Source organism: Haemaphysalis longicornis, unplaced genomic scaffold (genome assembly GCF_048455015.1).
Source record: "Haemaphysalis longicornis isolate Haplotype H1 unplaced genomic scaffold, Haemaphysalis longicornis Haplotype H1 scaffold_9, whole genome shotgun sequence".
NCBI classification, from domain to species: domain Eukaryota; kingdom Metazoa; phylum Arthropoda; class Arachnida; order Ixodida; family Ixodidae; genus Haemaphysalis; species Haemaphysalis longicornis.
The window spans coordinates 37218865-37240607 of NW_027526460.1; the positions used below are offsets into that span (position 1 = coordinate 37218865).

General features: G+C 48.6%; 1 protein-coding gene across 1 annotated transcript; it reads right to left on the reverse strand.

Annotated features, from left to right (window-relative positions):
* Positions 1-3835: 3835 nt before the first annotated feature.
* Positions 3836-7507, reverse strand: LOC144153652 (uncharacterized). The gene is made up of 3 exons (XM_077685309.1): positions 6938-7507; positions 5366-5567; positions 3836-4349 (listed from the first exon to the last, which is right to left on the reverse strand). Exons 1-3 carry the CDS (start codon positions 7033-7035, stop codon positions 4233-4235), a joined length of 417 nt encoding a protein of 138 aa, XP_077541435.1. The 5' UTR covers positions 7036-7507; the 3' UTR covers positions 3836-4232.
* Between the last annotated feature and the right edge of the window lie 14236 nt (positions 7508-21743).

The window sequence follows — 21743 nt, forward strand, 5'->3', positions numbered from 1 at the left end:
TGATGACGATAACGATGATGACGACGACGACGATGATGATGATGATCACGACGACGAAATTGCAGAGTAGTTGTTCGCAACAAAGTGTTTTTTTACCAAGCAAAGATAAAACATTTGGCGTGACAAGTATTCATGCACGTACACACTGATTACTTCATCTTTTCAATTAAAGGCACCAGTAGCTTATGCTGTCAAAGCTTTGTACACTTGTGCAGTCAGTTAAAGGCCCCGAATAAATGTAAAATAACTAACAACTCCAGAGTAAAGGAAACAACGCCTTTTGCTGAACTTGAAAGATTACACACAAGGCTTACACACAATTCAGCTTTACAGGCTGTAGAACGCCTTGATGGGTGTAACACTGAGCCAAAGGTTGTAGCTTCTATCCGTGTCAGCGATAGATATTGGGCAAGCAACACACAGATGCGTTTGTAAATGTCTATTTGACAAAGCATTCTACAGGCACTACTTCGTACAAACGTAGACAGATAACAGAACTGATATGAAAGGTCAAGAGATACAAAACTGATCAATATTTTTGTGGCAACAGTAACGTCTTACGCCTTAACGAGACTATGCAGTTCCTCGTTTAAATCGCAATGGAAAACAGTCAGTGAGCAAACAAGGATGTTCAAAAAAGAAGAAGAAAAAGGGAAGCCCTGTGGCACAAGTTCACCCTTTCGGGAGCATTAACTCTGTGACACAATGTTACACTCTCGGGAGTTATTTTTAGCAGGCATACCGGTGTGAAAAGACGCTCTTTTGACTTCACCGGTTTTCTCACACGACACTCTTGCTACGCCAACAAACCACTTCGTCTTTCGTTGATGCAACGCCACAAGAAACGAAGTAAGGCTGCAAAGAGGCGCACAACAGATTTGAAAAGCGTACAACGGGAATACAAAGCTTGCGACTACGGGAAAGGACAAAGGTCTCCAATAATTTGTACGTTGCCTCTCCACTGCTAGGATTAGCATCCATTTAAGGCACGCAGTTTTTGTTGCACGATTTCGAAGATACGATTGGCAATAACAGTGACACAACTGCCACGCCATTTCAATCACCAGAAGAACGAGGGAAATATACTTTTGTTTCATCCCGAACTGAAAAACAAGGGGCAAATAAAAGCGCGAACAAATGGGACGTAAGAATGAGAAATTTGTTACCCTTTGTGTTTTGCGAACCGCAAGCCTCTTTATCTTCGTTACATCTAAGCGTGCCAAAGCAACTAGCCCAAAACTTCACGGTTTTCAGAAATACGGTGCTTTTAGTCTGGTTTGGCATGAACTCAACCACGCTTGTTGGGAGCACATGGCGTCCTTTAATTGGTGCCGCGCTAGAAGGCAGCTTGTTAGTTAAATGCTGTAGCGCAGCGGCCATAACGTGATTGGCAAAATGTAGATACAGAAAAACTCGCTTGTGAAGCACTGGTAACTTGAACAGACCTGCAAATTTTGGCAAACTAATTGCATAGCGAATGGCAAACCAAATTCCAGTGAAAAATCCCCCAGCAGCACACGACCCGAACGAGAGAGTCAGCCGCTTGATATTTGGCCACGTGGGCTTATACGAGAAATTTTCCTAATATCGCCGCTATGTTATTTTCTCTTAAACCACAGTGGTGCACCGACAATTTAACTTAAGGTAAGCACAAACTAAGTTGTTTCCCCCACTGGGCTCGCTTTTCGTCAGGTCGAACAGAACTTGCACCGCCATTCTGCCAGTCAGGCAAAGCAACAGGAGTCCAATGGGGTTGCAACAGTGCTTCTATCATTTTTCTATCCTGCAAGCATTTGTGACTCGCACTGAATGTTCATTAAAGGAGCCATGAAGATAAAACACGTTTGTGTTATTCGAAAGATTTCGTGTTTTATAGTGCCCCCAGCACTTGTAAAAAGCAAACGATGCTTTATTCACTGAGAAATTAATTATTGGAGTTAGACTTTTTATTTTTCCGCTAAATCGTGCGTTTTCGTGGTCTACAATGACATCACAGGGCCTTGTCTACCGTTAGTGAACCTAGATGGCGCCACCACACCGCGGCAAGCCGCTTTCTGCCTTTGTTTTTTTTTGTGTGTGTGAACGTATTTGTACCTGGATTGTTTTGTTCATGGAGACAATCGTTTCGTGAAACATTGTGCTCGCTAGACAAATACGGTCTCGTAAGACATCGTCGCTTGCGCCAATCGGCCAGTGTCGTCTGAAACAACCCCAAAGCCCCGCAGTCCTGTGCAGATGAACCAAGCATAGTGCGCGCAGTATCAGCATACGCATCGGTACTTCTATGTTTACGTGTGCTTTCGTAACTTACACTGTTTGTCCCACCATTCTTAGGGCTTTAAAAAGAATGTGCTCTAAATTTAAGCGCAAATAGCTCGTTCGGCAATTAAGCACAAATAGCTCGTTCGGCAAGCTTATAAGCTCTGCCTAATTTGCGTTTGCTTTTGCCGCCCTCCGCCAATCCCACAGCTTTCCGGTATGACATCATAGGTTCTGTTGCAGGAAATGAGCTAGTGGATAGCATGGCCATTCCTTTTTTTCCTAATTATGTAGATTATTTCAGAGAAGTTAACGTTAAAAGTGGTGTCAGTATGATTCTAACGAGGCAATCTTTTGAATGAACCAAGCTTGTGTTTTCTCTTCATGGCTCCTTTAAATGAAGCTTCAATTCTTGAGCCAGTACCTTGACGCTCAGAAAACAATTCTAAAATTGTGTATGCAATTCCCGCAAGAGCGCATACCATGCAGCATTGTCAACAAAAATCACAGTGCAAATAATGCGCGCCAATCCACCCTGTGAATGTGTTTGGAAAGCGAAGCTATACACGACGCCCACAGCGATTACCCATGCTACGTCACTTGAATTCACACACGTGGCTCTACAAAGAGTGAACCCAGAGACAGGTGAAATACACTTAACCACGCCCTTTAATTACTACTTCAAAGAGACTCTTCGCTAAGGTTAAATCAATGCATGATTCATGAACGGTGGTTCGTTTAGTTGTATCGGTGAAGGGAAAAGCACATGAAGGGAAAATGTTTTTATAAAATTAAAGGAAGCTCAAACCCGGTTTTAGACGATCTCACTTCTCCTCCGTCTCTGCCTCCTACGACGGAGGCGACGAGATCGGCGGCAGAGACGGAGGAGAAGTGCGATTGTATGCGTTAGTGTGAGCTTCCTTTTATCTTTATAACTTCTAGTGCATGTGCAAGGCGCGCGCACGGCCACTACACGTGCCGTGGGTGGAGCGCACAGCGGCACGAGAGGTCGCGTGGCGCTATCACGCGGCATTAAGTGAGAACGTAAAGGGTAAACCCGCAGATGTGCTCGGTGAGTGCCCAGTTGGTCTCCCCGTCTCCGTGTGGGCTCATAGCTCAATAGGTAAGACAACGGGCTCTCGCTTTGTTTCTCTATTCGTTCCAGGTTAGATTCCTGGCTGTGCCAGTAAATTCTTTTATTTATTCGCGGGAGTTTTCTGTTGGCACCAACCGTCACGACAGAACCCTTGGGGGGTAAGGTAAAAGCTTCGCTTTAAAACCGGGAGAAAAATGCAGGAAGACCAGAGTACTACTGGCAACTGGAACAAATGCCTCCAAGGACATGCAGGCAGTGGTATTTTGTGCTCCCTGTCGAATAATACGAGTTAATTGCATAAAATTTCACATTCCAAACCTTTAATGGCAGGGAATTTAGTTTTTTGTCACCTCGCTTTACAAACTTATGCCGTGATACGTAAATTAAGGTGAAAAAATTGCCGTAAAATACAAAAGTTAGTTGCAGTTGAACATTTCTAAACAACTAATACAGAAAAGACAAGAAAATTGAAGACCTCTTTATCACAATAGGTGGCATCGCGTGTCAAAAGTAAAAATCAGTACACAAATGCTGTCTTTGGTAGCGAAATATTATTACACACAAAATCCCATCTGACAGAGTTTCATACAAATCGATTGTTGAAAGCTGGTAACAACACGGTCAGTGTGCAAACTCGCAAAGCAATGGTTGCGAAATTGTCTTAAGACTTCATTGCGAAAATGCGAGATGTGTCCCTCACGAAATAGCGTTTGAGTAAAAGTAATATTTTTTTCCGGCCAAAAATTCAACTGATAAGACATCCCGTACAGTCCTCAAAGCGTCGCCTGCCTGTGATGGCGAACAATTATCACACGCAAAAAAAGAGAAAAATCTGGTGCTCCATGATGGTGGAGGCTTCCCGTTGTATGCGTGCCTCCTAGAGGATGTTGCATAAAGGCTTCTTGGAATTGCAGGAAAAGGCCTCGTCGAAGTTCTTCATGCGTTCGAAAGGAAAGCTGCACTTCGCCGCCCCTCTGTCCGTTCTAGCGCAGTCCTGCAGTCCATAAAATTGGCAGCATTGGAAGTGCGGCACTTTTGGCATTGTATTATTGGTCCCACATGACCAACGTTGCGTCTAATATAAAAGCAATACAATACACTCAAAAAGTGTCGCATTCGTTTAGGCGTATGATCTGGTTTAACCGGTGACGGGGGGAGATGGGCGCGCGCTGCCTGGCCGCTGACATGGCACATACCCACGTGGGGGATTGGCCAGGAATCGGGCGTGAGAAGGGCTAATGCACCCGCTTAAAGGAGTACTGACACAAGCTGAGATCCGCTCTAGCAATCAAGTACAACGACAACACAAATAGGTGTCTGTGCATGGCACATACCCACGTGGGGGATTGGCCAGGAATCGGGCGTGAGAAGGGCTAATGCACCCACTTAAAGGAGTACTGACACGAAATTTCAAAGCTGAGATCCGCTCTAGCAATCAAGTACAATGACAACACAAATAGGTGTCTGTGAATAAATGCATCTTTCTTTCTTTGTAGTTGTGTGTGTGTGTGTGTGATCTCTCTATCGCGAACATTACCGAACCGCGCAAATTCAACTCCGGCATTCGCACTTTCACATTCTTCCCCTCGGGGAAATGCGGGGAAATTTTTTGAATAACATTAGACTGCAAATGATCTAGCAAACCGGTTCCGATATCGTTCTAAGACTCTGTACCACGGGTTCATTGAGTGCTTACCTAAAAGTGGAACATTTTGTGACAGCCATATGTACCACTCGATCTAGTTACTACACTGTCTCAAATCGAATGAATTCTTCATGCAGAACTATAGCTCTAAAGAAACCCTTCCTCACCATGAGCAAAGACGCGGTGGCCGTGTGGTTGTTTTGCGCGCACAAATTCTGCTATTAGTTTTGCGACTTAAAACTAGGAAGCGAAATTTATGCGTGGCGCGTATTGGCATTAGGACGCCTTGTCAACAAGAATGTATAACTAACCTCATGCTAACAGGGCCCATTTTACCATCGCGTCCTCACAGTGGTCTGTCTTACTTTGAGGCAGGCGAATGCGTACATCGCCCCTTCTTGGGTCAGCCACGGCAATTGTGGAAGGTCCAGTTCTCTCCCCGCGCCGGTGACGACCATGGCGGGACGAACGCAGGCGTAGGCGAGGAGGTTCTCTACCATACCATCCAGCGGGGTTCCCGGTGGTCCCAAGCACTCGGCCGGGATTGAGGCACCTGGTTTTACGTACCTGAAGAGAGAAACCCCGTTTGCACCAGGTTTTCCTTACAGTGCAATTAGGTGATGTGGCAAAGGCGTCGGCCGACTGCCATTGCAACAGTTGTGATTGTAAAGCCGTAGGCGTTGATGTGGCGGGGTTTGACCGTTTTGGCCAAGTTCAGTCATGTGTGCTCGTATAATGGACGTCTATGAACTTTTTCAGCACTGGAACAAGGCACTTTATCTTGGCATCTTACTTCTGGAAAAAAGCGGTAACCAGTATTAGAACTAGCTTATGCTGATGACCCACGCCTCGCGCAGACACGACCCTGCGGAACCTGGGGGTAACGCAACAGCCGGCCCCAGTAAGAAACCAAAAAACGAACAACAAAGCGCCTACCCATACGACCCCCTCCCCCCCCCCCCGCTCCCCTCTGGGAGAAGCCTGAGTGCAATACGAAAGTACTAAAAACTTTAAGCCTCATGCCTGTTACCCCAATTTTCTGTATACAACATCCCGCTCAAATTTGGCCCCGTATTTGCTTGCTGCGCTGCAAGTGTCGTCGAAAGACGACACTCTTCTGCCTCCTCTGCAACGTAACACGCTCTCGTCGGTCCTTGTCCCACCCCTCCGGCCCTTCTCTCCCCCCGCCTAGCTCCTACCATGGTTAAAAGAATGGCGACTTTCTCAATTCAATTTATTTTCCGCGCTTTCTCTGATTGCGCGCCATCACGTAAAACGGCACGCAACTTACTTTCAACGCAGAAATTTGAGCTACTTTGTGATACAACTACGGCATGGTAAAAAGCGCACTAACGGGGAGAGAAGGAGAGACAGTGACACGGGACGAGCACCAAACATAAACTAAGTCTTCATTGACAACAAAGGCAACATACACACGAATGCGCAGAAACGCTAAAAATGGTACGTAAGGCGCAGCTTTCACAGAGAATGTGATTGAAGCTGTAGATAGGCTTTTTTTCGTTTGTGTGAAAAGCCAGAGACGGAGTGATCACGCATTCAAGGAAAATGACGAATGCGTGAGCACTCCGTCTCTGGCTTTGCAGGGTAGCAAAGTTCGTGAGGAGTTAGTAAATGCAACCTGCTTTTTTGTTAAGCGTGAGTGCTTCCCTCATTTCTTCCGTCTCCTAAATTTTCTGTTTTCTTCCAGCCTGTACATCTTACACATTTACGGAAGATTAACTATCAGTACACTACAACTTCCACACCTGAATTCCTTCAAATCGCTAAGTTGGACAATTTGTTGCGAGTTAGGACACGGGCGAACTATTCCACCACTTGCAGCTCCTGCATTGAGGGATATGCAGCTTTCCGAACATTCGACTCCCTCCGTGCAAAAACGGCATCCGTGAGCGAATGAACTCCGTAAATGGGCGTACCTTTTGACGAGGCTTCTGGCGATTAGGTGGCTTATTCCCCCGACGTTCGCCGCACTGGGCCCGCCCTTGATGAAGTAGGGTAGTTGCAGAAACAACATGGGGATCACCAAAGCTCCGCTGGTGGTCACTTCGATCTCGGTATATAGCGGATCGAAGTTATCGTCGTCGGGTTTGATGATTTTTCCCCATTCAGTGGCCCCTCGTACCCAGCTGGAGAAGAAACTCAGATTGGACCACGGAACGGGCTTGTAGTAGTCGCTTAGAACATTTATATAGGTGGTGACAGCGGGCAGGCCGAGAAGGATTTTCACAGGCTTGGTGAAGGAGTCGAGCCACTGACTGCAGAAATGTAGAGAGACAGAAACAACAGACACCCACGTAGATTTAAATCTGGTGCATGGTGGCCAGCTGCAGCCTGGCTAACAAGCAAATTGTCGTCCCAAAATAAGCACAAAAAATGAAGGAAGCTCACACTAACGCGTAAGACTTGAAGGTAGCGAAGCTGGACGCAACAGTAGCGTGTTCCCTCTTTTTCGCCTCACGGCGTTGTTTAAGCGTCGCCGCTGTACGAGCGACCACAGCTGCATGTTCTTTCTACTCCATCGCACACGGATCTGCGCGCACGTCGCCTTTCTTCGTCGCGCGCACTTATCGCTGCGGCGGCGGCGTCCTCGCCTTCCTCCGCCAGGTGGCGGCACGAGTCCCCCACGCTTCTCCGTTCCCTCCTCGCCTATCTCTCCCCGCCATCGGGCGCTGCTCCAATCCGGGCTCTTGAGGAAGGGCGTGTGTTTTGACCTCTAGCTCTCAAGGACAAAACTGGTCACCCCGCGAAAACTTACCCGAGGTAGCGTACTGTAGCTTTCGCTACAAAAATGGGGCGTCTTCCAACTCTCCCATCTCCCACCACGCATTTCAGAAAAACACCTCCATCTGGTGTTATCGCAGGCGATAAGCGATGAAGGGCACCGATGTAATAATGCGGGCCCCTTTAGAGTTGCAACGCCAAGGTTAATTAATGCGAAATCCTTTCATGTCCCTCTAACGGTAGTACCCGGCGATGCCTTGCTGTGCCAGCGTAACAGAGAGTTTTACACGTGTGAAATAATCCGTAAAAGTTTGTCGTAATTTGGCCATGAATATAGATTCTCCTAATCTTGCATTGTTTTGTAAAACTGTCGGAATTATTATATTGGTGAGCGTCACATATATGAGCACAAACCAGCAGGACATCTGAACGGGCCTGTGAAATAATCAACGATTTCGAAAATAAACACTTGTGCCCTTTACAGCGAACCCGTATACCGATACGTCCCAATAGATAATTCGTGTATATGGCGCCCGTATACACTAAACTCGACAAAATACGCTTTACGGCTAAACCAACTGGCTCTCTTGCGTGTCATGCCCTAGTTTGGCTTCGCCATCAAATCACGTTCACACTGTGGATTGGGGCAGCATAGATTTATAACCCTCTTAGAGGTGTAATTATAAAGATAATGCTTTCGTAAGCTCCTACACTTTAATAGGAACGCACGCCCAAAATTTCAAAATTCAAGGGCCAGCACTTTAGGCAGGGCGCTGATATTGCATTTCAGCCGGGTTCACTTAATTAGGGGTGCGAATTCAAGATCCCGCTGGCTCTCATACAGGTTTGTTAGCACAAGATCTTGAAGCCATTAAGGGGAGATATTTTCGTGGGTAACATTTATTTGTAAGCTAAAAGTTGAATATATCAACTAGGTGAACACACGAGAAATGCGTAAAAATACGTAATTTACCCCCAATCCTGATTATATTTTCATTGGGCTTAGTAGCAAAGAAACCCTTTGAAGCAGCCTTTAGACAATTGTATGGGTTACCTATATCAGCAAGAACTAGCTAGATATGTGAAAGTGCCTGCGAGAAATTTCTAAAAAATCAAAACAGACATTTGATCCCTTTTCATTCGCTCGGAACATGTATTTAATAGCAATGCTGCCATATCGAACCTCTACACCATGACAGAAATATATTCTCACAATTTCCCGAACATATTTCCGAAAATATTTTCGCGAAGTAGTCCAGCAGTTTGGCTGGACGTTGTTATCAGCTGTTAAGCCTTTTTCACTCCGTCGAAGGAGTAATTGCAAAAGGTTCGCCTGGACCTTGTAGAGGCTTCTTAGAGTGAAATACACCGTTCAGTGTGAATCTGTATGGGCAAACATCAACATGGGCAAACATCGACACATCCGACACCGTCTGCAATGAGGAGCGGTGACAAGCTCCAAATTCTGCACCTAATTCCTGCACACAAGGCGCCGAGACTGAGACCCCCCGCCTCAACCTTGCGCGCCTTGCAATGGGTATACAATATTCAGTGCTAACTCTCTAACTCTACAGCGTGAGCGAAATTTTTTTGAAAAAATTACGCCCACCTCCCTCGCGGGAACCCTGGTGTGATGCGACGCTGAGGGGGTTCAAGCGCAAGCGGAGAGCAACCGTCGACCGAAAGGCCGCCGGAGAGCGGCACACCGGTTATATTCTAGGCACTATATATGCGCAGCACGCCCGAAGGAGAGGAAACCGCGGAGAGAGAGAGTACTGCACATGCGCAGCACCGCGCGCAGCGCCGCCCACCGGCGGAGTGAGAGCGCGCTGGGCCGCACACGCTCTCGCCTGGGCACGCGCCGGCGCCAGTGCGTCTGCCGCGGCTATGACGCAACACAATCCAACACAATCCACTTTAATCTAATCCAAATCCAATCCAAGCCAAGCCAAGCCAAGCCAAGCCAAGCCAAGCCAAGCCAATCGAATCGAATCCAATCCAATGCCCCTCGCGAGAGAGTGTTCGCTATCGGAGAGGAGAGCAGGAGAGTGGCTGCGGACAACGGACGCACGCCGCGGACAACAACGGACGCACGCAGGAAGGACAGGGCCGCCGACAAGAGATGCTCTGAGCGTCGCATCTAAAAAGGCCCCTCTATTGCATCGATATTCTGCTTTTCAACGCTAAGAGCAGCGGCCGAGGGAGATACGGGTAGATGCTCCACGTCATTGACATGCATTCCATGACACTGTCGTCAGTCATCCCATGGAAGCTGAATCATGCCCTTGTGTATCACGCCTCCTGCTCAATTTCATCATAACGTTTCGTACTCTTCAACACCGCACAACTGTCGGGTACTGGAGGCTACCTTACTGCGGACAAAGGACTGCACGGGGCTTTTTTAGATCGGAAGCTCTACTACCCGGTACATCTTTCAAGACAATTCATCGTGTCGCAATGACCTTCAGCCGCCGGCGCACAAGATGTGTCATCCTCTCCTATCGCTTCGGTTTCTCGGAGCTTCACTGCTGCGCTACCACGTGACTAGGAGAGGGTGAAACGGTTGCTCCGCCGGCGCCTTATCCCCCAGCGGGGGCTGGGCCGCCTGCACGTGCGGTTCAACACAAGCGCATCATACGACTACGCGAGGGTTTAACGACTGCTACATAAAAACACTGCACGCCTGAGAACGTGCACTGGAGAAACACACGGTGCACGTACACGGAAGCGCTAGCTGCTTTGCCGGTGCATCGTTCCTCGTTCTCGCCATCGAGGGCGCGCAGGCTGGGACGTCTCTCCTAGCTCAGCGCAAGCGAAAGGTGAATGCGATCATCCAGTAGACATAGCTGGACAGCAGGCTGCAAAATCTCAAGCAAAGACGAGTGAGTGAGTGCAGTGAGTGCATAACTTTATTGTTCCCCAGACGGAGGGGTGGAGGGAAGAAGTGAGGTTGGCGACCCCTTCGTTCTTCCCCCCTCAGACGGCGGCCAGGAGTCCTCGGTCCCTTGCGGCGTCTACGGCCATCTGGACGGCCCGGAGTTGAATGTCCGGGCCTTAACTGAACAGCACAGTACGGTCTCCCACTGCTCCGAGAAAGTGATGTTTAATTCTTGAAGCGTGCTGTTGACTTCAAAGGGGCAGGCCCAGAAAATGTGTTCAAGATCGGCCCTTGCTGTACACAATTTACACTTATCTTCATAGAGCCCGAGGTAACTTCACCGGGTTCTGGAAAGTGTAGGATTGAAGTAGATACCACGCTACTGACTCCCGCGTTCCCACGGTGCGATGAGCTGCGGGATATCTTGTCTTCCCTAATCGGTAATGCTCAATTATGTCCCTATAGGTTACCATGGGGTCCCTACCCCCCGTGTGGAACGATGGATCAGGTGTTCCTGGGTAGTCTCGGAAGCTCAGACCTCGACCCCCCTCGTGAGAATTTTCGTTCCCTGGAAGGGCAGAGTGAACCGTTGCCCATATAATTTGAACCCCTCGGACTTTTTTGACTCTTTGAATCCCCTGAGGATTTATTTGACCTAAAGTGAGATCCTTCCCTTTGCGAAGTGCATGATCGCAGACTTTGAATCGCCTATTATGAATATTGCTGTAGTAGAAGAAAGCGCTTGGGCAATGGTTGCCTCTCTCCTACCTCCGGAGTGTCCGTGGGAAATGTTGCGGAGGCTAAGCAATGGCCCTGCCGATCGGATCGACTACTGCTGCGGCCATGGCGTTGTGTCCACGGCATCGCCCGCGTCCACGTAGACTACGTCATCGGAGCGTCCGAATCGCTTTTGAAGCGCTTTGGCTCTTTCATTCCTGCGTTGCAAATGCACGGGATGCATATATACCTGGGCAGAGGGGTTGTGTGTATCCGTGCCTTCTGCTCGGTAAAGATATCCACCTTTTTTCGTCGTTGGGTCTCATGGGTGACGTGAAGCTCTTGTAGGACGTGTCTGCCTGTTGCACTTTTAGAGTCTTTCTAGCTGTGCTATTTTTGGGGGCTTCTACGAGCTCGTCTATAGTATTGTGCAGCCCCATCGCTTCAAAACGTTCGTTCGGTGCCGTTAAGGGTATGCCTAGTGCCTGCTTGTAGTCTCCGCCTAATGACGTTATCGATTTTTTTTATTTCATGGGATTTTAGTGCCAAGGGCGTCGCGTAGACTATGCGGCTAGGAACAAAAGCATGCATTATTCTAACAAGGTTACCTTTTTTCATACTATTATGCCGGCCGGCAATTCTGGAGATAAGGCAGACTGTCTGGTGTACACTTGTTTTGAGCACCTTTATGTTCTCTGGGTTGAACCATTAGCCTGTATGCAAAGACCAAGGACTCTGGTGCTACGTACGAGGAGAATGGGTCTGCCGTCCGCATAGAGCAGGGTATTGGAAACATCGGGGTCGCGTTTGCAGCCTCTCCTCATTGGTCTGTAAATGAGCCATTCGGGTTTTTGTGGCGAGCAGCTAAGGCACTTGGAGGCCACATATGCTACTACCAAGTCTATCGCCAGCTATATTCTTTAATTTATCCGTAACTACCGGCGACCCACAGTGTGACATCGTCAGCATATATGCTTTGGTGCAGTCTCTCTGTTTTTTAGCTACTGTGGCAGATTAATCATGGGGATATTAAAGAGAAAAGGAAAGAGAACAGACCCTTGCGGCGTCCCTCTGCTACAAATTTTAATCTCGCCGGATTTTGATTCTCCAATACTTAGTTGCGCAGTGCGCCCAAAGAGAAAATCTTTGGCATAGTCATAGACCTTTTGTCCTACCTCAAGCTGGGCGAGGTTGGGGAGCACTGCGTCATGTCGGAGGTTGTCGGAAGCTTTTGTTAGGTCGATGCCTAGTAATGCCCTGGTTTAGTATAGTTATTCCTGGTTTAGTATTCAGGACCCGGGACAGACATGGCACGTAAGCAATTTATGGCATGTCGCACCTCTGACGCAGTGATAGGACCCATTCATTCTCGATTTTGTGCTCCAATGTAAGCTGGCAGAGTATCTGCAGGGTTCGCATGAAGGTACCGGTTTCTATTCTAGCTGTGAGCACCGGTTTCCGTCAATAATTTGGTGCTTGATGCGGAGCATAACGTCCTGAGTTGTGAGTTTTTGTCTGAAGCGTATCATGGCGTGGGGATGGATATCTTTCTGCTGCGTGAATTTGTTGAGCCTGTTGAGAATGACGTGCTCCAATAGCTTACGTACACACAAGGTGAGCGATATAAGCCTTAAATTTTCGAGCTGGAGTTTCCTGCCTGGTTTAGGAAGAAAAACAATCCCAGCTGATTTTCATTGCGGAGGCAAGGTTCCCCTTTCCCAGCGGTGAAGTGGTGGTTCATGTACTTGGAGAGTGCCTTTATTCAGTTGTCGTTAAGATTACCCGGGGCAGACTTGGTAAGTACGGCATGTATGGCATGTCGCACCTCTGCCGCCATAGGCGTAGAGTTTTCAATTTCCCGGTGGGGGCAAATACACATGTATATATATATATATATATATATATATATATATATATATATATATAACTGGCATGCTGGCGATGGGGCCGAAGGCGTGGTGAACACAAAGTAAGAAACCTCGGTAACAGCAACAGCGGAGGGTTTATTTCGACGTTTCGACTTCGAGACAAGTCTTCTACGGAAATGATGGCTTCGGTCGCTTCGGAAGAGAGCATATATGTCGAGAATGGAAACCGGGTTTACGAATGGAAAACGATACCACACACAAAAATACGTGAATAACACAAACACGAAGCGGGAATCTTCCTTATTATAAGAATGAACAAAAAATGAACAATGAAGAGAGAGACGCCAAGATAGTTGAAAAAAAAAAAAAGGAAGGAAGGGAGACGAAAGAGCACTGAACAGGAATTCGACTGGTGGCGGAAACGCGAAAAGATCAACAGCGCCCGAAAGTGGGGTTGTAGAACAAAGGAGAGAAGGCAATATATCTTCCGCCGCTAGCCGTCACCATGCAAATGCCCAGACGCTCGGAGGGATCGCGTTTCCGTTGATTGAAAGCGAGTGTCCCGCCATATGTTCGGAAAGTGCGAACAAGGCATTTTACAGCCCGTTTATGGGCCCTTTCCCGGAGCTGAGACAATTAAAGGACGTTTTGTGGTCGTGCAGAAGGAAACGGTCCGCCACCATTCCACCGTCCCCTCGCCGGACGGACGCCTTCCGAGAACAGGGCGCTAGGCCGAGTTTTCAGGTCTTTGTGAGAACTGCCACTTTGCAGCTCAGCCACAACCCGTGCGTCGTCGGTGTCTCCCCTCCGCTGAGTGGGAGATGCGGGGGGGGAACAGCCAAACCAGAACGCAAGCTGCTCAACGGGATGGAAGGGAAAACGGAGAAAATAAACCCCGATGGTTCGGTCACGGCCGCTGGATGAAAGGCGCACTGCGTGCGCTCTCATCCAGCGGCCGTGGTTCGGTAGCCCGGCTTAGAAGACGACTGTAGGTGCAAGGGAGGGAAAAATAGATTTGCTAGCCGTCAAAAATGTAACCAGTCCGCGGGGGCGAATAGTGATAACAGCGGCAAAGATATGTGCGCTCGACAGAATTGTATTGCTTATTTTCTGTGTTATGCGCCATATCCAATTGAACGTTCAAATCCCCCAACCAATTTTCGAACACGTGTTTTGGGGAGAAGGTAAACAGAAGGTATTGCTGAAACAGCACCGACACTAAGTAACATTACTTAATTGTAAGATTGTGATGGAGATTTAGAAAAGGTTTCCAAAGTTATAACACAATATTATAAAAGAGAGAATTAAAAAAAACGAGAAAAGGATAGGAGTGAACACGAAGAGCGGAAAAGGAGAGAAGGAAGAAAAATGAAAACAAAAACGGAAAGACATCAGCAATGTGGGAAAAATCCACTGAACAAACGCTCACGTGCATGTGATTTCGATAGTCCGGCTCCGGCTACATACACAGCGCCACTGATACGGTTAGGTAGATGACAATGTTTTAATCGCTGCAAGTGTGCCTGGGTCCTCATTTATACCTTTTTTGATTATATTGAATCGGTATATGAGGTATGATTCACGTTGTTTTCGTTCCCGGTTTGACCTGAACCCCGTCTCTAAGAGCGTGACGCTTAGTTTATCGAAAGAATGATCTGGAAGGCTGAGGTGTCTGGAGAGGGGCAGGGTCGGGCGCGTTTTGGCGTGCGCTTTGTGATTATTGAACCGGAGCCTGAAAGAGGTCCCTGTTTGCCCTATATATTGCATTCGACACACATTGCATTCAATCAAATAAATCACATTGGAAGTGTCACACGTCATGTTCCCGCGAATTTTTAAAGAATACTCTGAGTTGGAGCTTTGAGCAGTGCTTGACTGTTGCATTGTCTTGCAGACAAGGCACCGCGGTTTCAGGCATGGCCGGCATTCATTATGCGCGGACAATGAATTCGTCCTTGCGTTCACGAGTGTGTCTTTGAGGTTCCGGGATCGTCGGTAGACGACGCCTGGAACGGACGGAAACGCCCGTTTGAGGCGTTCACTTTGTTCGAGAATGTTGTAGTGCCGCTTCAAGATGTTTTTTTACGTTAGGAAAGTTGGTGCTGTACGTTAAGCATAGGTCTGTTCGTTGTAAGTCGCGTTGTGGGGGACGATTCGCAATTAGGTCCACGCGGTTGAGTGCGTCGGCCTTTTTTATGGCGTCATCAGTTACACGCGCTGGGTACCCCTACCCCTCCAGCATGGTTTTTAAATTTTTGGCGTTGGTAGTGAAATCTTCCGATTTTGAGCAGATTCGTTTGAAACGGTGGGCCTGGCTATAAGGAATGCTAGTTTTACAGTGACGTGGGTGGTCGCTTTGGTAATGCAGATATTGCTGGCGATCCGTTGGCTTCCGATACAGCTTTGTCGTGAGTTCACCGTCTTCAATTTTCCCGGTCACATCCAGGAAGTTTATGCTCTCTTGAGAGTAAGTGTGAGTAAAATTGATGTTCAGGTGTGCAGAATTGTAACAGTCGATGAAGTGGAGGAGCTCGTCCTCGTTGTAGGTCCAAATAAAAAAGACATCGTCAATGTACCTTTTGTACAGGAGGGGTTTTAAGTGGGTTCAGACAGGAATGTGGCCTCTAACTTCCCCATAAACAGGTTGGCGTAGCTTGGTGCCATCTTGGTTCCAATGGCGGTTCCACTAACTTGCCGAAAGTACTCATTGTTGAATTCAAATTAATTTAGTTCTAAGACGAGGGCCGCTAACCTCGTAGTTGCGAGGTTAGCGGCCCTCGCGTAAGGTTACACCGCATACGCGCACACGCCGGCATGGTTATCGCCTCCTCCGCAGAAGTGGCGCAAGGAGGGGAGCGGTTCTTTATCGAGGCTGCAACCGTGGCCGCCGAACCACGTGCACTTGTTTCGAAGAAGTCGCTTCCTTTACTAGTTGCCGACGACTGGGGGTCCCGCAAAACAGCCGGCCGGCCCCATTTTCCGCCTTTGCCGATGCGTACACCGCGTGGAGGCTGGAGCGTTGGGTTACTGCGGCTTCCCTGTGTCCCACTGGAATGAAGGCCGCACGCTTCCCCACCGGCCACCTCCTTTCCAGCTTCCTCACCATTTCTACGAACCGTGTGTGTGCGTGCGCGCACGGCTCAGGACGCATTCCGAGAATAGTGCGCGGGCAGCTTCCGTGGCATCACGGGTGCGTGTTCGTTTGCCGTTTGGGTATCGGAGGGTCCTGTCAGCATGCGGCATTTCGGGACGTTCCGCGTGCGTCACGACGAACGATTTTAGGCCATCGACTGATTTGTAGTGGGGGTGCGACCTTTGACGTCACGTTTATGCGCGGAGCGCAGGCTTGGGAACAAGTCAAAGATCCTCAGAGGTGCAATAAAGCCTCTTCGCCCCTAACTGATTTCGGAAAAGGGGACCGCTACACCTGCATGCTGCGGAGCATCGAATAATAACGACGAGTGCCCTTTTATTTCTCCTTTACTGCTTTTTACTGTTTTTACTGTCTTTTTTTACTGTATTTCGGTATCGAAATTCGCACCCCCCCCCCTAAAAAAAAAAAGAGGAAAAAAAACAGTCTCTGGGACCGCTTATGCACCCAGCCAGGGTTGTGTGGAAGACGTTCACGCTTTCATTGTTTTTCTGGGAAAACCGAGATGTCGCAAATTTAATTAAGCGCACAACGGGCGGAGAGCCGTACCTTTGCGGTCTTGCCAGCAGAAAGGCCGATAATTTGTATGGGAGTATTGAAAGACGCGTTTTCCTGTGCGACTGCGTCGAAGTGTCCTGAGAGACGTCGATGTTTCTCTTGTAACGCCGGCGAAATGTCAGTTGTCAGGGGTAGTTACCGCTTTAGAGCGTGCAAAGAGCGGGTGCGTACTGGTCGGTATAGTTACACTAGCTGCGAGGTCATTACAGGTTTAACCAACTATCAATAGGATGGCCCCGGCTGGCCGGACGGAGAGAGTTCCACACGAACTTCCCCGGTGGGGGCGACGCCCCCACCGGGGAAGCTCGGTGGGGGCACGCGCCCCGTTGCCCCCACGTAGTTGACGCCTATGTCTGCCGCAGTGATAGGACGTCTTAATTCTCGATTTGCTGCTCCCGTGTAAGTTGGGGGAGTCCCTGCGGGGTTCGCATGAAGGTATCGGTTTCTGATTTTTTGAATAAGGTCATCGAGTGCACCCTTGTATTCACGGAGTATTCACAGCGGAGCTGTTCTACAAGCCGTAAGCTCGGTGTTGCAGAAAAAAGCGCGTGCCTAGCGGTGATCGCCGTGTCTCCAGCTCGCGCAGTGGCTTTAGAAAAAAAAAAAAAAAAAAAGCTCCAGCGCTGTCGTCAAGCGCTACCGCGCATTTAACGCTTGGCATGAGGAACACGATGATATCGATGCATATGACCACGACTACTACTAGCACAGTGCAAAGCGACGACGAAACATGTAAATAAACAATTTCAAACTTGTACAAATGCCTGGTGATGTGTCCTTCAATGCTCACGTATAAAGAACTCCTGCAGCTTCGCTATGGGTCAAGCCTTGCGCGACTTAATGCAAGATTCGCCATTTGAGCTGGTGGAAGTCTGAAATGCTGAGGGTGACTTTGCATCCACCGCTCGCCGCGAAGAATACGACGACCTTTTTGATGCATATGATGACTATCACTAGCTCCTCAACTGTGCAAATAAGCAATGATGCTGAAACGTAACTATGTGTCTGGCAGTGCTCACCTACAACACCTCCGCCATTCAAGTCTCACGCGTGAGCACAAGCGTCCCCGAATTTGTTTTGCTGAAATTGTGTTTCTGAGTAAGCTCGCTGTTTTCTGGGTATAACAGACATCCGAGGACATGCCCCGTTTTCGTGAGTCCCATCTGGAGCTCCATTCCATCTCAGGTGGAGTGCCAGTTTTGACGCGCGAATTAATTCGCGTAATCCTCAATGTATCTAATTAGTAAGGCGAGGCGCCTGCGAAGGCGGCGGTTGAGCTTCTATTTAGGCCAAGGCGGGCCTCTTAATAAATAACAAGGGTGGAACAAGGTATACATGGGTTCGGGAGCCATCCTGGGAACAGGCAAACCTGCAGGCTTGGAGCAGCCAGAAAAGCCTTTTGGGACATGTTTGAAGCGACCAGAAAGACTGTCGGGCGGGGGGCTGGCACAGGATGATGTGCCAGCCCACTGCCAATTAAGTTTAACCTGTCTACTATATTAGGCGTTCTCCCGTGCACTAGAACGTACTCTGAACCAAGAAAGCAGTTCTTGTACAGTATCTGGAAATTCACAATATTCGGAGTTACCTACCATCGGCCCCAGCGACTGCGCAGCGTTCTCACTGTTCAAAGGGTAAGCCTCCCGCACAGAGTCGAAGGGGATCGGACAACAGGCCTTACTTCGTGCCCGGTAGACGGCAGCGTTCAGCGAACTCACTGCGCCTTTCTGTAAAACCAGACACTTCCTTGCCTTTTAAGTGCAGAGCACTTTAGGCGCTCGCCTTGTCGTCCTAGCTCGCTCGCTCGACCCAAGTATATAGAGCGCCAAGGCGACGTCCCGGGGTAACGCTGTTGTTCGCGGCGTACCCCAGAGGCTTCGAAAGTCAAGCGGCTTATATAGTCATGAGCGTTCGAAAGTCGTGAAACGCTGGCGCTTGTCATACATCTTCCCCTTGTTTAGCGCAAAGAAAACTATAGGTACATTTGAGGAAAAATATACGTAATTAACCGGCAGCGCCCGCGTTCCTTTAGTTAACGCCCGTTGGGTTGGTTTTAACGATAGTAAACGCAAAATGTGGCAGTGCAACGCCGGCCCGTGCGGGGGGAAAAGCACGAAGAGAACAGAACTCCCGCTGGTGCAGTTTCAGGCAGCGGGCGCGCGAGCACTGCGAAGGCGGGAAATTTGAATTTGCTTGGGGTGGTAGCAGTAAGCGGATAACGGCGGTACAGCCCATGATGGCGAATCACTGCTCTGCACTTCCGACAGCTTTCACATTGAGTGGAACGGCTTTAATTTTTCTCTATCGAACAGCGGTTTCAGTGTGCGCTAAGCCGAACGTGGCTTTGTCCTCGTCCATCAGAGGATTGCAAGAGTCAACGAATGTGCGCCGTAGACTACGTAACAAGAGCGTGTTCGAAGGCAAAATTATGGACCATCCTCCAGATAAGCAAAGCTAACCCCAAATTTCACAGCGAAAATGAGTAACTACCTCACAACAATTGAGAACAGAATTAACAAGCGAGGGCAAGACGTCCAAGACCCCATTTGGTCAATACATGCAGCTAAGCTTGTCAAAAAAGGCCGACTCAAATGAAATCCACCTCCAGTAAACTATAATCTTTCATGCGAATATATTCTGTTTTCTCTTTCCGTTTGCAATGTGACACACAAACATTTCACTCAATTTTGGTCATTTTCTATTGATTGTGGCGCAGAAGTCCGGCACCGGCAAAGAGAACCGTGCAAATGCAACACAAAGAAATCCAAAGTGAAGGCGGAGAATGCGCGTAGTGCCTGCAGCCTTACAGTTAAGCAAAAGCCAACGTCCATAGCCGCTCATAGCCTTGACGAAACCGAAGCCGTAATCCCACTGAAACCAAAAACACGATGTTTAAGCCAGGTTTTCTAGCACGGGGCATCATGGCAGTCGTGTCTCGCGGCACAATTGTGGTTCTATGGCGCAAAAAAGCGCTGATAAACGAGTTCGGCGCAACAGAGGCGGTTCGGCGCAGGATGGCGCAGGTAAACAAGTTTGGCGCTCAATGGCGCAAATGGCGCAGTTGTTCCACCCCTGAAAGAAGTAAAGGCGAACTTTCACGAAACACTGTGTGCAAATTCTGCTTTTGCTAGTGATAGATAGGTTCATAAGAGTTAAGACTGAGACATTTTAGGTGCGAAGCACCTTAGGACCTCGCAATGTCCGTCCGTTGGCGTCCGTGCGCACATCAGTACAAACCGAATATCTGTATGTCACAACGCCTAAAAGGTTGAAAAACGTGGCAAAAAAGCTAAAACCATAACTATCAACGCTAATTCGCGGAAAAAAGGTTAGAGTGAGAGAGAGAGAGGGAGGGAGAGAGAGAGACGAACAGCACCGTGTAAATCTAAACATCTGTGAACAAAGGGTTCACAAAAGGTTAACAAGAACAAAATAAAAGGTGCACAAAATGTTACAGAGAGAGAGAGAGAGAGAGAGAGAGAGAGAGAGAGAGAGAGAGAGAGAGAGAGAGGGGGGGGGGAGGGAGGGAGGGGGAGATTCAGACAAGGTTAGAGAGAGAGAGAAGTTGAACAGTTTCGCGTGGCTCCTGGAGAGCCGTGCTGCACCTGCGCGAGGAGCATCGGATTGGATTGGATTAGATTGAATTGAAATGGATTGGATTGGATTTGGACTGGATTAAATTGAATTGTATCGGATTGGATTTGATTCGAATTTTATATGCTGCACACACGCGTTGTCACTCATTTACATGCACGAGTGGACAATGTCACGGGTGATTTACGCTAAGAACGATCCCCAGTGCTTCGCCCACTCGTCATGATTCGTTTCGTGGCTCGTGGAGATAGGTGAATTTTTTTCGTTCTATCCTGACGACACGTGTAATGCCCCCCACATTTATTCGCCGCATTTCTCGGAATAGTTTGAGGCAACTATCTCGCAGTTAGGGATTGAGCCTCACACAGGTATGCAGGAGGGCAAAGTTAAAACAGGCAGAGGAGAATGGTGCTTACTGTCCGCTGAGGCAGGCGGAGATCGCGGCCGTCATGTCGGTCACAGCGTCACGTGTGTCGTTATCTACTCTAAACACCGATGAGACAAGCACAGGCTCGAACATGTGCGCGACCATGCGCGTGCACTCCCACCGAAACTGGTACTCGTCCGGCGCCCGGTAGTGCCCAAAGCTCCTGGGAAAAGGCGTTGCTGCTTGAGTCACAGGTGCTGTTAAAGTGAAGTAAAGTTTAGTTCTTCTTCCCCTTCAGCCCTTCAGGAATGCCCCGCCGTGCCTCGCGTCGCCGTGAGGGACGAGGCAAACCCCGAGTCCAAACTATGTACATTTTATGTACACGATATATATTCAGGACAGTTTGAAACAACCTGCCCCGGAGAGAGATGTTTGCTTATTCTGCTTAACGAAGGCTTGAAATATGGTCAGAAATGAGCACACTTGGTTGTGGATATTTTTCACGAATTGCATACTGAAACGTGCTGACTCAAGAGACGTGCTGGGTACGCTTTGGAACACAAAAAGGAGTTGCACGCACGCACGCACGCACGCACGCACGCACGTGTGTGTGTGCGTGTGTGTGTGTGTGCGTGCGTATGTGCGTATGTGCGTATGTGCGTGTGCGTGTATGTGTGTGCGCGCGTGCGTGAGTATGTGTGCGCGCACTCGCGCGTGTGTGTTTGAAGCACCCGCCGACGCTGAGCAGACGGCGCTTCTCTTCGCAGTAAGTGCGAGAAGAAAACCGTCCAATAGCACTATCGTTTCATCGTCACTTACATGGGAGGATCTTTGACATACATGCGTTTAAATGGCGGTGACCAAAACA

Excerpts from the sequence above, each read along its gene's own strand:
- LOC144153652 (XM_077685309.1), bottom strand. The coding sequence starts at position 7,035 with ATGTTGTTTCTGCAACTACCCTACTTCATCAAGGGCGGGCCCAGTGCG. Across the intron at positions 5,568-6,937 it reads GCCAGAAGCCTCGTCAAAAG|GTACGTAAAACCAGGTGCCT; the intron begins GTACGCCCATTT and ends TTCTCTCTTCAG. Across the intron at positions 4,350-5,365 it reads ACGCATTCGCCTGCCTCAAA|GACTGCGCTAGAACGGACAG; the intron begins GTAAGACAGACC and ends TATGGACTGCAG.